Genomic DNA, 16,795 nt, shown 5'->3' on the forward strand with positions numbered 1-16,795 from the left:
GAAGGACACCTGCCGACTTACCGACGCACTCCCCACTCAAATTTTTGCCCTCCTAACCATCCGACAAGCCGAGAACGGGTTTTACCAACCTGTTGCAGAATAAGTGGTCATTTGGGATGAGCCCAGTGACCCACTGCTAATCTCACACATATGTGATTCTTTTTTGACAATTTTTAGTTTCCTTAATGATTTGGCAACCTTTGTTGTTACAATGGACAGCAAATGGACAGTAAATGTCTTAGTTTTTAAGGATTTCTAGATGTTCATACCATCTCCTTATTTGCATATGTGATTCTTTTTTGACAATTTTTAGTTTCCTTAATGATTTGGCAACCTTTGTTGTTACAATGGACAGCAAATGGACAGTAAATGTCTTAGTTTTTAAGGATTTCTAGATGTTCATACCATCTCCTTATTTGCATATGTGATTCTTTTTTGACAATTTTTAGTTTCCTTAATGATTTGGCAACCTTTGTTGTTACAATGGACAGAAACAGCTGAGTTGCAATTATTATATTTAATCACAGTTGTGTGTTCTTTAAACCAGGTCTTAAGATTTCTGCCAGTTTCACCTATATAGGATTTGGGGGGAGTGCAGTTGTAACTGAGTTTGTAAATTACGTTTTTTTGGTCTCATAAACTATTATAATTATTATGTGGGTTTATCTTGTAATTATTCAAACAAGATTCTGGCGTTAAGGTTATACCGTAATTGTGTGATTTAAATTTGATTCTTTCAAATATATTTAGTTTGTATGAAATTTTAAAATAATTTTGAGTGATCGTATTATTTTTATGTTCGTGTTTATTAGTATTTTTGGTGTTGATCCATTTGTTGAGTGTGCTTTTGCTGTATCTGTTCATTAAAAATATTTTTATTACATCCTGTATCTCCGCAGTTCTATCAGTTTCATGAATAGTGTGTCATAAGATTTTGTCAATGTACATGTAAAAGATGTTTTTCTTGATGTAAGTGGGTACTTCATGTGTATAATGTATGATACTGTCAATGGTGTATGGTTTTTTGCATTTTTTTAAAAGTGGTTTTGTTATTAAATCTAGTGACATGGATGTCTAGGAAAGGTAACTCACAGTTGATTTTGGGTTCTAAGTCAAATTTTATATTAGGGTCTATCTCATTAACAAGTAGAAGAATCTGGTTGATATTTATAATGTTACTATCATAAACAATGAAACAGTCACCCACATAGCATTATGCCCGTAATGTTTGCGACCTTCTTATCAATGTCAGTCATGTTAAGATCAGCTTAAATGTTTCTGTCTGTTGATGTATTTGATGAGCAACCTGTTGTTTGATAAGTTCAAGTGTTGTTTGTGGGATAAAGTTATTGTGTATAATTGTTCTTTTTTGATTAACAACCCTTTGTTCGGTGACAGTGAGGTGAGGATATTGTTGTATGAATCTACAGTGTAGTTGTTGTCTGTATGCTATTATGTTTGTTTTGAGTTCATTTCTTTTGTCCATTTCATCCGTTGGCATGGTTTTCCAACCTTTGTGGTCTGCAGATGCATTTTCACAGAAACACCAGGGCTAGGATGGTTCCTTACAACTGTTGAGGGCATTGCAGTAGCCATGCTTGGGCCATTAGTAGCTAAGGGAGACTGTGGCCTATTTTTTGAACGTGAGCCTCTGCCTAACTCAAGCATGGACCTTGTTAACCCGGGTGACGTCTGAGCCAGTATCACACTTAGACCTGGTTACTACCATGGTAATTATCACCAGAGAATGTGGGTGTGGTCACTTGTAGCTTCATTTCTCCCAATAGACGTTACTGGCATTGGTGTTCCTATCAGGAGCTTGTGCTCAAACCTCAGTAAAATTACTGGGTTCTCCCACTATGACCAGGTGATGACCATGAACAGTTGTTGTTGTTATTGTTATTATTATATTTCTGCTAAATTTTCTAGACAATTTTATAACAATGTAATAATCATAAATTATTTCTGTTTATTTTAAATTATAAAATAATACCTGTCGTTTGTATTCTGCAATAGGTTCATAAACTGTCCATCCATTAATGGGATATTTTTCTTGAAATTCAAATGCAAAGAGAGGCTGTTAATATTATTATAAGTTAGTAATTTATATACTGTAAATTAATTAATAAGATTTTAATCAATGATATGCACCAATTTACTGGAAATAGGGAAAGCATATTGCTGTAATTTCTCAAACACATCACGTCTTGAATGATTTTCTTGTTTGTGAGCAAATCTCAAATTTCTCATGTCTTTGCAAAATAATTCTATGCCATAGGAATTCTCTCCACGACTGGTAGCTCCTCCAACTTTTTCAATTCGGCTAACCACACCAAGAGGAACATCCAACACAAAAGGAGAATCCTGAAATGATATTAAAAATATACACACTGTCAAAAACAATTTTACATCCTGTACAAATTGTCCAATTAACATAAAAATTTGTGTATGACATATATATAGCTTAATTAAAAATTATCTAGATTTCTCAAAAAAAAAAAAAAAAAAAAAAAAAAAAAAAAAAAAAAAAAAAAAAAAAAAAAAATTTTTTTTTTTAAAAAAAAAAAAAAAAAAAAAAAAAAAAAAACAAACATTTTATTTTATAACTATAGAGCTAAAAAATAAAGATTTAGTAGGTGGTGCTTCCACTCCTGCTGACAATACATACTGCAATACAGTTTAGTAATGAATCATACAAATTCCTAATTCTATCCTAGGTTAATAAATTATTTCACCCATTTTCCACTTGTCATAATTTCTTGATGTTTCTTGCTTAATTTCTTGAATTTTCAGTGTAAATCAGTGTACTGTCATCCCATACATGCTCAAAGATATTTAAATCTGGGGACATTGCTAACCAGGGCAGGATGTCAACAACTTGAAAGCATTCTACATTTTGTATCTGTAAGTAAATAATCATTATCTTTCTGAAAAATGGATCCCTATAATTCGGCTGAAAAAAAAAGGACAGACTGTAAAATGTTGACGACATACTGCTGCATTATCAAACTACCAATAATAAAGATGAGAGGAAACATGCCATTGTAAGAAATTGCATCCTATGCATTACACCATTTGCTCTTATTGTATGATAATAGCCTATATAATAGTATATCAAATCATGCTGTTAGCCACAATGTCTCTACACACAAATTTGTAATCATCCTGTCCTATGAAGAAAAGAGACTTCTTGTCAAAAATGACTTGCTGCCATTTTGTTGTCATCTATCTTTCTCAGGCTTGAGACCATTGCAGTCAGGCACATAATGATATACCAACAAAGACAGGCTTCAAAAAAAGGACAACATGAGTGAAATCTGACCTTGCACAGGCATCAACCAATGATACTGGGTGCTGGTACAGAACCAATTACATTTGTCCAGATGCTATAAGCAGGGATGCACAACCTTTTCTGAGAAGGGCCAGGTTAGAATTAAGTTTACTGACCAGATCATTTTACAACCCTCTTTATTGACACAAGGAGTCTAATTACTTTCACGGCAGCCAGCGTTAACAATCACAGGAAGTTAATGGCTTGATGCAATTTGAAATAATTATGAAATCCAAATGGTTTACTTTCAGTGGTATGACTCTATTCCAACTATTAATTTTCTTGGTCCAATATAATAATTAAAAATTTCAACACAGAAAAAAATTTGTTCATAGCAGTGTATGGAGAGACACTATTGTAAATAATTAATTGTTATAGCTTTTGTACATTTCTTTTTGAACTCTGATTGGTTTTTTTGTAGTTTGAATGACATTAGGTTGACAAATAAGTGTCTTTTCAGAAAAGATTGATTCAAATTTCCTGGAAAGTACCATGTACTTCAACTATACCAATCAGAATCTAGAATGTAAGCAAATGCTAAAAAAATCATTATTTTTATGGTTTTTCAGTGCTATTTTCACTTATTTTTATGTTATTTGATGCTATTTAGATGAATAAGGAAGTTTTCCAAAGCATAAAGTTAAAAGTTTCCTGCCAAAATAGAAACTTCCTGATAACACCAGAAATGACGTTCTAACATCACTTATTCTATTTTATTCTTCTAAAAATTGTTATAAGACTATGTATTAGACTTAAAATATTTGATACCTAAACCAGTGTGTGTTAGCTAGAAATAGAAAAACTTCAACTGCTCCCATTTCTCACCTCAGGGAAAGCCATAAAACAGTGGGTGCTAATGACTTTCTGAAAGGGAAATATATACTTAGAAACTTCAAACTTATTTGAGAGAGTAAAAACTTATCTAGCTAACAGATGTATCAAATTAAACTAATTTAAAAATATTTTTTTTGCCTAGTATGTAGTGAAGTGAGTTTCATGGGAAAAATTTTACAGCTAAAATGTTTCAGATAAAACATTAATGGTTTAATTAAATAATCAATCAACATAAAAATTAAAAAAATTAGAGCTAAAAACAGAAAATATAGCTACTTTAGTTCATTTATTTACAAGTGCACTTTGATGAAAGAGCTCAAGTGGGTGTGGTTTTGGCAGCAATTTTCCCAGGCGTCAGATTCTAAGTTACTTTTATTGGATAAAGCCAAATCTTTTAAGCCCGAAAGCACCAATTTGAGCTTAAAGGGACTGTGAGTAATAATTTTATCATCCAATGAAGTGGAAAAGGTTCTCCATAGACTTGACATAAAAAGGGTTTGTTTCACTGCATTAAAGTAACAGGATCCACATCGTAACAGAGCAAGTAATCCATAAACACGCTTGAAAGAAGGGATTTGACCTGTACCTTCTGCGGGCCACATAAACATTGAAAGGAGGTCATATGTGGCCCCCAGACCACAAGTTGTGCATCCCTGCTATAAGCAATGATGATGGCACTGTTCTGACCTGTCAACATTCTCTAGTCCTCTTGGGCATTTGTTAGCTTTCCAGAACCTATATATACAGTTATATTGGCTATAACTGTTTTCTGTGACTCACTGCTTCCAGATTTGTGCAACTGATACACATACCTGATTAAAGAGAAAAATCAATATATCAAAAAGACCCAACAACAACAGTATGGAGGCCTATGATCTGTCTTCTTTGAAAGTCATTAACTTGATGGAAAGGTCTTCTATCATGATGTCTAGATATTTTTTGTTTTCTCAAATATCTATACTTACCACAGAACATCCATAATAATCAATAACAATCTTTGTTCACTCTTGTATGCACTTAATGATACTAGTACTTCTATATGGGCAATGTCACGAGGCACGCAGACATGTTTAGATGACAAAATCAAGATCATTTGCATGTTTATCCATGAGAAGCTCCCTGCAAAAAATCATGCTGATCAAACCAGTTTTTAAAGTGCAACATTTTATTTGACCATGTACTTTGAAATTACAATTAGTAAGCTTTCACAATATTCAAACTATAATTTCATACATATCATTCAAAATACATAAAAACACAAAGATTTGAATTGCTAATGATTAGGATATGTTTGCTGTTAAGTCAATGCTTGATCATTCTGTTATAGATGCATGCTTTTTAATATTCAGAAATTTAAAAATAAAGGAAACTTGATCTGATTGTAACTAACAATAAAACTTTAATGTTCTGAGTGAGTTGTACAGGAAACTGGCTACATTCTTGAGCCACGTAGTTGTTCCAGAGAAGTTGGAAACCAAACTGGCAATATGGCTGACCAATCCTACTAAAGTACTCTCTACCATATCTTGATCAGAGGTGACTTTACAGATATATAATTTTTTTTGTAGATTGTTCCTACACTATATTGCAATATCTGTTCAGTTCAGACAAAAGTAAAATTCTAGATGTATCTAATAATTAAAACAGGTTATTTTATATTTAATTCAGTGGTTCCCAAACTTTTTTGATTCTTGGCACCCTTGCTAAATCTACATTTTCCCATGGTGCTGTATGTCAAATTCTAACAAGTACAATTTGCAAAATAGCCAATATTTTTTAAATTAAAAAGTTGGGATGTTAAGTAAAAAATAAATAAAACATGTATTTAAGATAACAAAAAATGTAATTGAACAAATTCAATTAATTATACAATACAATACAATACAATACTTGTTTATTGATTTAAATTATTTTTACAATGGGGGAAACAGATTTGATTATACAGTATTATTTAGTATACATGGTTATAACTTGTCACAAAAATTCCAAAGATTTGGAAAGGAAGGAGAAGACCTTAAATAGAGTGAGTTTAGACATATCTTCGTTTTTCAAATGACCATGCCCAAAATCCCATCAAAACAGAACACTTCAGTTGATATGTCACCCGACAAGAACCAAACAAGTGAACCAAGAGGCTTTCCTCTTTGTTTCCGCAATAACTACAAAATTTATATCTCTTGACATATTAATCCGATAGCCCTTTACGATGATCCAAAATTTGTTAAGCCTAAGTTGCATAATGAGGCTTTTAGTGAAAAAATTGGTCTCACAGTTTAAGTAGTTAGTTTTGCTGTACACCAACCCAGGCGTGATTCAAACAAGTTCACTTGCTTGGTCGAAATAAACGAAGTATCCTGACTCCACAACTGATCTGACTTGGTTTGAATTAAAACATTTAAATAAGTTCTCATCAGTAAAGCTGTTAATTATAATTAATTATATAATTAACTTATTCATCCCATTTATTCATGAGCCTGTTGACCACTCCACATTTTCTCAAATCTTGGAATCAAACTGGACACAGCCACCCTCATTTTCTTCTCCACATTGATTTTCGTGCAATGCTTAGTTTTTATCACAGTGACAAACTCAGCTTCACACAAATAATAAGTTGCAAATAGAATTAAGATTCTCTGAGCTTTCCCACTCAGAAGGGATATTCATCTTTTATTGATATCCAAAACTCAGTTAATTCCACGCTGCTAAATTCTGTTTACAACATATTGCCACAAGACAACTCAATAAGATTCTCTTCTTCTGAAGCAGTAAATTCAGATGGAGCACTGGCATTAAGTGGATCTTGAATCCATGCAAATGTATTATCCATTACATTTAACTATTATTTATTATGCATATTATCATTTTGAAAATATTTCTCCAATCAGTTGATAAGTTGTGATAAATATTCTCCAAAAATAGATTTTATATCTCGAGAGAAATCAACTCTATTGAAAGTCAAAAACTGTTGCAACAAAGGGAAATAGTCTTTCCCTCCATCTTCATTTATTTTTCTTTTCATAATTTTAATTTTTTTAAAATAAAAACTGAAATTTTCTCAATCGACTTTAAAAGATGAATGTTGCTTCCCTTCGGGGAGAGATTCAGAGCATTCAGCTTTTCAAAAATATCACATAAGTATGCTAGTTTACCAAAGAATCTTCATTCACAAAATTTTCAGCATACTTCGGCATTCTCTTTAAGAAAAATATAAATTTCCTGTACAGTTCAAACATACGAGATAAAACATTACCTCGAAAGAGCGATGGCTCTCTCGAGGTAATGTTTTGTACTTCCTCAAGTGCTGTAGTACAACAAAGACATGTGTTTGGATCCCATATCCTCACATAATTTTTTGAAAAATCCTGCCTTCAATGGCCGCATTTTTATACAGTTTACTACTTTACTACATATTCTAAGACCTGGTTCAATGTAGGATTCAGATATTTTGATGAGAGTGCTTCCCTGTGAATAACGCAATGTGTCCACAGTGCAACAGGGTCTTTGCTTTGAAAAAGTCCTTGCAATCCTCCATAACACCCAGACATAGAACAAGCAAACAAGCAACATCAGTAAAGATACTAATGCATTTAGTCCACTCCAAATTATTTCCAGATACAAAAATATCAAGGAGCTCGAACAAGTTGTGAGCCTTAGCACCAGCAGCAATATTTTTACAAAACAGAAAGTCTTCTACAATGTTATTACTATCTATAAACTATACATAGCAAATCAAGTGAACATCATTATTTTCTGTCCCCTCATCCAGCTGCAACCCAAATTCCTTTCTTTTTATTTTTGCAATTAACTGAACATTGGAAGTCCTTCACTATCTGCTGTATTTTGCAACTGATGGTGTTATTGGATGAAGGCACTTTTAAAAGCTGCTTCCAAACAGACTCGCCAATCATAATGTTCACCATACCTACAGCAGAGGGTAGAATGTGTTTTTCTGCAATGGCATAAGGCTTTTTACATTTTGTGATTCTATGTGCCACCTTGATTACTAAGTTAATGATTTGAACCAGGTCTGCTAGATGTCACATCTTATAACATTGAATTGAAAGTGAAAATGAAAATTTTATATTATTATATGGCATCCCTAGGAAACCACAGCTCCCTAGGGTGCCGCAGTATACACTTTGGAAACCACTGATTTAATTTAATCTACTTTTAAATCTAGTAAGGGGAACTGCTGGTCACCAGTGAACTTGTGAATACAAATCAGCTTGCCATAGTGTTAATATAGCAAAAAAATATAATTTAAATGTTATTGTGCAACTGAGCTGAATATTCTTAAATGTGTTAACACTAAATTTAATTATATGTTTATTAATTTGCCCTGAATCGAGTCAAATCCATGATACCTTCCTTGTTCCACCCAACAAATATCTCTGATATGCAAAAAATGAACAGAATAGACTGCATAAGGAAGTGAATAAGGATAATCAGTCTAATAATTCAATGAATGAGAAATCCAACATGCAGAAGATTGTTTTTTTTTTTTTTTTGCTGTAATATACCTGTACATACAGGGTTTAAATAAATAAATAAATATCTATTTTTCTATTAATTGATTTGCTGATTTTCAAGAAATTTTTAATTTTGTTGTTTGATGTAGGGACTAGAATAATATTTATGGTGTTAATATTTTTTGTTTTTTTCAAAAGTTACCTGATTGTAATCTTGATTGTTTCAGGTAGCATTTCTTTAAGAAAGAAATATATAAAACAAAACCATGCAATAAGAAGTTAAAATTAGCTATAAACAGATGTTTGAATGAAATTACACCAAATGAGTGTCAACATCTTGTATTGTAATGTACATTACTTGCCAAAGCAAACTGCAGCTTTAATTAAAGCCAAAGGTGGTCCAAAAAGATTTTAAACAAGTATGGTCTGATATTTTTATCACTGAATTTTGCCGATCTAAAACTTTTGTCTCATGTAAGCAAATGAAATAAATTTTTTGTAATGTTAAATATGCATTAAAATTCTATTGTGTGAATTTTTTTCTATTAAATAAATATTAAATTTTGAGGAAAAAAAACAAAAATTTCTAAAATGTAACTAAAAATAGTTAAATGCAATCAAAACTACATAATTCATTTTTTTTAAGGTGGTCTAATTCTTTTGGCAGGGGGTTGTATTATTGGTTTTTCAGAAACTTTGATATTAAAATGAATGAAGTACATAGATTACAGTTAAAACAAGAATATTTTGTTTTATTCCTTGAATAAATTCAGGAAATAGGAAAGCCACGTATCTGGCAGATTATTATTAATTAAGAAACCAATTGGTGAGTTATTAAAATACCAGATAAACACACTTTTTTACTTTATTGAAGACTCAGCCATGTGTGTATGCATCAACTTGGGTAGAATTGAAAATTAGTATAACTGTATATGTACATTCAATAATATCAAGAATACTATAAAAACTGAAGAAAATTTATTTTTTACTTTTTGGTACATTTATGTGAATAAAAGCACATCTTTAAAATTTTTTTTTATTTTAGAGTATCCACTGATTAAATTAATATTTCTCAATTCACCATTTAATAGTAAAAAAATTTTCATATAGATGAGATTAAATAGGGATTTCATTATAATTAATAAGATTATATGTGAACTGTCTAATAATAATTGTTACAGATGTAATGATAGAAACTCTAAACTTCATACTTTTTATAGTTTTAAGCTTCTTGACTCTAAAAAAATTGAGATAATTATTAAATTCATATTTTTTGCTTATGCAACAAAGTTCACAAATTACAATTCCAACATGTTTCCTTAAATTGGAAATTATTAAAGATAAAAAGCTAGCTTCTGTATACATTTTTTAATCAGTCTGATGTAAAGATGATATTTAATTTGTGAAACTATTCTCAAAAATTTATTGTTCAAGACTACTGTAGTCTTATTTTTCTTTTATGTTTAGAAATTGTATGAGAAACTACTGTAATAACATTGTTCTTAAAACTAACAATTGTTATATAAACATTGTATTATAATCCCAGGTAATAAGAGAAATCACTCCTCACACAACAAAAATTTACTGAATTGAAATCTAATAATAAATTAATTTTACTAAAACTAAAAACATAATCCAAAATGTAATAAAGAATAATTCTACACAACTATAAAAATTTTTCATTCTTTCTTCTTTCTTTCTTCTCAGTCCTATGCCCTTCAGAAGGCATGGTGATATTACAAATTGACAGCTTTAATTGTATCTTTCCACTGCTCCCAGTGTTGTGCCATGTGGATGGCTTCATACATTGTATGTCCTGTAATCATCATTACTTAGTTTGCCCACCTAATCCAACATCTGGCTCTAGGGCATTTGCCATCGATCTTCCCTTCTAGGATTTGTTTCTCAAATCCATTTTTGTGTCTGGAAATATGTCCCAAGAAGCGAAGATAAAATTAGTATATTTTAGTGGTAAGGCGTGTTGGGATTTTCAGTTGATTTAGGATGAAACAATTTGTTCGGTGCTCTGTCCAAGAGATTCTCAGCATTCTTCTATATGTCCATATTTCAAAGGAATCAAATTTCTTCCGAGAAGTGGCATTAATGGTCCAGGCATATGAGGCATATGTGGCAATCAGAAAAATAAGCGTTCTTATGAGCTTTAGTTTATTAAAAATAGTGATTGCAGAATCTTCCAAATTCTAAATAATTTAGATGTTGCATCATGAACAAGGCAGATTCTGCATTTAATTTCATTATCGCATCCTCCTTTATTTGTAAGAAGTGATCCAAGGTAAACAAATTCATTCACCTCCTTATAGCCTGCAATTTCCTTAGTATGTATCAAGGAATGATCAATTATCATAACTTTCGTTTTACTTCCATTAATCAGCAATCCATATTCCCTGATCTCAGTTTCAAGACTTTTCATAATATATTCAAGTTCTGATTCGTTGGATGGTATAATAAGTCAGCGTATCTCAGGTTGTTAACTTTACGGCCCTCGATGGAAATGCCTCTGTTCCAGTTATCTAATACCCTTCTCATGATTATTTCAGAATACTCATTAAAGAGTAAAGGGGAAAGAATACATCCCTGTCTTACACCACCTTCAGATGTAAATGTATTAGACATAGTTTTGTTAACTCTTACTCTTGCAGAGTTATTCTCATATAAATTTCTAATCATTGAAATAAGATGGCATGGGACTCCCATGTTCTGAAGAGAGGGCCGCAATTTGTGCCATTTTACACAATCAAAAGCTTTGATATAGTCTACAAAACAAAGGCAAGCTTTGACATTAAATTCATAGGCTTTTTCAATGATTTGTCGAGCGTTCAAGATTTGTTCACGAGTTCCTTTACCAGGGATAAACCCTGACTGTTCTTCAGCTATTTCAGGTAATAGAAAGGGTTTCAAACAGTTATTAATTATTTGGAGCATTACTTTACTGGCATGGTTAATTAGCTGATAGTTCTGTAGTTACTACAGTCTGTTGATGCACCTTTTTTTTATAAATTAGAATAAATATTGATTTACACCATTCCTCTGGCCATCTCTCAGATTTCCAAATTAAGGAACAGATTTTAAGAAATATGTCAACACCCAGTTTTCCCATTGCTCTTAAAATTTCAAAGGTTATGTTGTCAGGTCCCAGAGCTTTGTGATTTCTTAATGCATTTATGGCTTTTTCTACCTCTGATTTAAGAATAGATGTTCAACTTCCCCTGTTCATCCATTCTGAAGTTGATTATTACCATTTGTTTATCCAATATCTTTATAAAGTTTCTCACAATACTTCCTCCAGACATCCACAATTCCTTCCACGTCAGTTATGATTTCATTTTCATCATTTTTAATTATTTGTGTGCATGGTTTGAACTCTCTTGCTAGATAACTAACTTTATCATATAGTTCATGAGTCTGATTATTATTTGCATGAACTTCAATTCCATTGCAGTCCATGCAAATAAACTAAATTCATTATTGACAGAAAATATAACAACTTAAATTACTGAAATTAAAATAAAACTATTAAATTAATTAATAGTCACAGAAAACTTAACTCTTCAAAATTTCTAAAAAATATTCAACTACTTACTTTATCTGCACTTTTAAAGTATAACTTGTAATTAGTAACAAAGAGAGTTCCACGTACAGGTCCAATATAAGGACATAAATATGTCACATCACGAGCTGTAATATTTAAAATTATCATCAAATAAACATTACATTGTATGAATTCTTTAAAATATGATAAATTTATTATTTAAATGAAACTGTAGATTTTTTTTTAAACACAACTCCAATCCTTTTTAGGTATAATAGACTAATTAATTAATAAGTAAATCTAAATTCAGATGTTATACAAAGTATAACATCTGAATTATATCAAATTATAGATTGATTATATATTTTGAAAAATAAATTAAAGTATTTTTACTGAAATATTTTAACAATAAGTCAAAAAATATTTTATTAAAAAATTTTATGTTAATTAATGTCTCATAAAATTTGTATTTAAATATTTTCTACAGTATGTAGATCAGTGTTTCTCAACCTCTAACGAATCGTCGCCCCCTTCAATGTAGTATCGCCCCCTTCACTTCAAAATTCTGATGCCGAGGGCCAAGGCTAACGCCAAATTCGTACTGCATTGAATAGACTAGTGACTAGTATAATGTTATTTGTTTAATTATTGTACGATATAACAAATAAAATATCTAATTATTCTTAATATAATGTTTTACTATATCGCCCAGAAAATTGTTTGTCGCCCCCCCCAAAATATAAATTGTTACTAATCGCCCCCTCAACATAGAAAAACGCCCACATGGGGGCGATATCGCCCCCGTTGAGAAACACTGATGTAGATCTTCTAAAAACTATTTTTCTCTAATTACTGTTAAGAGAAAAAAACTGATTTGTTATTTGATTTAAATTAGAATATGTCTGCATATAACTTTTTTTATTCAGATATCACTATTACTATGCTGTTATAATAACCCTGTCTGATACAATGAGCAAATGAATATACTATATCTAAATGTAATCAAATAAAACTTCATAAAATACAGTAAAACCTCACTATATGACCTTAATCCATTCCTAATGTTTGGACTTATACCGAATAAGACATATACCAAACCAACCTTTCCCATAAGAAGTAATGTAAAAATGATTAATCCGTTCTCATGTAAAAAAAATGGCTGGCTTTAAACACCTCACTTTCCTGGCAAGTTCGTGCTTGATTTTTCACGAGATCAGCATGTATCTTTTTAGCTTTCTCGCAAATAATTGCTATCGATACAATGCCGCCAGCACACTGTTTTTCAGTTATCCAAAGCAAAAGCAATTTCTCAACATAATCTAATGTCTTTGATCTCTGTTTAGAAATTGATTTAACTCCTTTCGCAATGTTAGCAGATTTAATAATGTCTTTATTTTTCATGATTGTCGATATTGTCATTCTCGGAATACAGTATGCAACAGTTAAATCTTTAACACGCGTGCCACCTTCATATTTCTCAACAATCTCTTTTTTCAGTTCTATTGTGATTGTAGTCATTTTTTTATTTTTCTGTTGCCTTTTTGCAATTCATGATTAATAAAAGTAATAAAATGTCACTTACAGATTAAAATCAGAAGAAATTTAACAAAGTTATAAACTGTGGCACCGCGATAGTCTAGTCTGGTCTAGTACACCGATAGTGCTACTTGTTCATAGATGGCGCCTATAATTGAATTAAGTCGTATACCGAGCAAAATTAGTTTCATCCAAACAGGATGTATTCCGAATTGGATGTATTCTAAAGCAGACGTATACCAAGGTACCACTGTACCATTTTGACAACAAACACAGAACCATTAATTACACAGTAAAATATTTACTAATTGAACATTTTCAATCCTTTTTCATTGACCTTCATCAGGAAATATATACATTACATATAAAGTAAATATTTTAAAACCTTGGCCAAAAGTATTTAATTTTAAAAAATAAAAAAATATCATGAATATACAAAGTAAAATTCTTGTCTTCGTTTTCCTTCTGTCATTTACACCAGTATATTCATGATATATCTTACATTTTTAAAAATTAAGTACTGTTGGCCGAGGTTTTAAAAAGTTTACTTTATGTATTATGTGACCAAAGGGTCAGTACCTCTTCGATGCCCTGTCAGGGATGACACCACCATAACCCAATTGACATGGAAGCCACAACAGCGAATTGCTTTTGATTAGAAAGGAGGTCACATGAGTGGCCAGGTGAGTGAACGGATTCAGATTCAGATGGAAGCAACTGTGACAGCATTGGAAGCAAGACACTCAGAGACTGATTTTTGTTAAAGTCCAGATTATCCAGAAAATAAAACACCTTAACTTGTTGCTGAGAAATATAACTGAAAAACTAACATTTTCAACCTGATTAACAGGCCATCATCAGGTCTAAAAAACAAAAATGGAACAGATACGTTCCATGTATAGAATATAAATATTTAAATCAAAATTTAGAACAAAAATTTTCAAAAATATACAAGAGAAACAAAAGAAAATATAAAAATAACACAAAATAAAATTAAAATATACAAGAGAAACAGAAGAATATATAAAAATAACATAAAATAAAATAAAAAATATAATAAATCTTCCAATAAACTAATTCTAGCTTGAGTTTTCAGTGAACTTTTTAATCATGTATTTCCACGCCGACGACAGGCTCTCAGCATCTCTTGCATTTAAACATCCCTCACGTTGCCTACTCCTATATATTTCAATCTTCTCTGCCGTCATTGATAAAGTGGGGGAAGATACTGGTTTTATAATTGTTGCCTCGTCACATTTTACCACCGAACCTTGGACTTGCGACATTTGCGACAAAACTGTAGCATTGGTTCCTTTTTTTACGTTATAACAATGTTCTTTTAGTCTTACTCCTAAGCTCCTGTTGGTGACGCTGATGTAGTCTTTCTTAACATCTAGTTGGATGTTCTCATAAGGAACTTTATAGACACCTGGTTTTTCCTCTGTTTTTATTGTATCCTTATCATTCCTCAATATCTTATATAAATTTGGGGCTCTTTTTAAAACCATTCTTGCTTGTTTCCTGTTAGCAACTTCTTTCATAATACTGTTCAAATTACTGTTATATGTAAACTTCAAGCGTCTATTGGGAGTGGTATTTAAGCTTTTTCTCTTTTTGTTCCTTTCATATTTTTTGAGTAAGCCTACAATAGTGCTTTTCTTGTAACCTAGGGTCTGGGCTACTTGCAATATTCTATCAATTTCTTTATTCCTGTCACCGATTCTATCACAATACAAATAAGCTCTTCTAATCAAAGTTTGAAATGCGGCCATTTTATATCGATATGGATCCATGGACTGTGCTGGTATATATAGCGGGGTGTGAGTAGGTTTAATATATACGCTGGTGGACAAATGATCTCCCATGAACTTGATATTAATGTCCAAGAAGTGCACATTCAAGGAACTTTTTTGCTCTAATTTTAATCTAAGACCATCTTTGTTATTATTGATTCTATTCAAAAATTCATGTATCCTGCTATTATTTCTCCATAATATAAAAATGTCATCCACATATCTGACGAAATGTATGACATCTTCCTTAAAATTTCGTAGAACTCTTCTTTCTAATCTTCTATCTACTAACTCGCAAAGAATTCCAGAGAGGGGACTTCCCATCAGAACCCCTCTTTTCTGCCTGTATATTCGACCACAAAAAGTAAAACAAGATTGATGGCATACCACGCTAGCTAGTTCCCCTAGGTCTTGGGTGTAACTAAGCAACTGAGGGTTGTTGTTATACATGAAATTCAATAATGCCTCCACACATGATTCAATCCTTACTGAAGGATACATACTTTCATAATCTAAAATGGTCACTACTTCGTCTTCCATTAAAGAAATATTTTGCACTTCCTTCACAAAAACATGGTTCAACCATGGTTTTGTGCGCTCAGGGACTTCCTTCTCTCTAGCATAGAGGACACCACATTGCACCACGATATACTCAAGTTAGCGCATCTGGCTTGTTACAATTCCATATTCCAATTCAAGAACACCATATATGAGCAAGGAAGAGGAGTGCCAATGGGAAGTCCATTATCTGGAGATTTGTGCGAAATGGTAATCAGGATATTAGAAAGCAAAGTCCTTCCCTCCTTTCTCCCAAATATTAGCCTGTATGAAAGATATATCGATGATATAATTATCCTTTGGAAAGCTGAGCCGGATATAGATCATTTTATGGAGTCAATGAACAACAACCCATATGGCCTAGTAGTGGAACTGGAACAACAAAGTAAGGATAGAGTACACTTCTTGGATATAGCAGGGATGCACAACCTTTTCTGAAGAAGGGCCAAATTAGGATTAAGTTTACTGACTTGGGGCCGGACCTCCAAGTGATTAATGCGATGGCTGAGATTGGATGCTGGTGGCAATCTTCTTGATGTCTAGCTAATGGCAGATGTTGAAACAACCAGCAGATTTTCCAAATTCTCGTTGGTTAACCTGTTCCGTGTTTTGCACTTGTTTAAATTCATAAGCGAAAACGCTTGTTTGCATACATACCATGTTTCCCCGAAAATAAGACCTAGCAGAGGTTTTGCTGAATTGCTAAATATAAGGCCTCCCCCCG

General features: G+C 32.0%; 1 protein-coding gene across 1 annotated transcript in view; it reads right to left on the reverse strand.

The window, feature by feature from the left end:
• The window catches only part of LOC111613276 (myotubularin-related protein 2-like), a 73,751-nt gene that overhangs the window by 43,227 nt on the left and 13,729 nt on the right, over positions 1 to 16,795 (reverse strand). The window contains exons 3-5 of the mRNA XM_023354625.1: positions 12,236 to 12,330; positions 2,152 to 2,364; positions 1,994 to 2,077 (exon numbers count right to left, since the gene is read on the reverse strand). Of these exons, the coding sequence (XP_023210393.1) occupies positions 1,994 to 2,077; positions 2,152 to 2,364; positions 12,236 to 12,330 (392 nt within the window). The remainder of the gene's footprint in view (positions 1 to 1,993; positions 2,078 to 2,151; positions 2,365 to 12,235; positions 12,331 to 16,795) is intronic.

This window comes from Centruroides sculpturatus, unplaced genomic scaffold, assembly GCF_000671375.1.
Source record: "Centruroides sculpturatus isolate CEXI.00-Female unplaced genomic scaffold, Cexi_2.0 scaffold1401, whole genome shotgun sequence".
In the NCBI taxonomy this organism is placed as follows: domain Eukaryota; kingdom Metazoa; phylum Arthropoda; class Arachnida; order Scorpiones; family Buthidae; genus Centruroides; species Centruroides sculpturatus.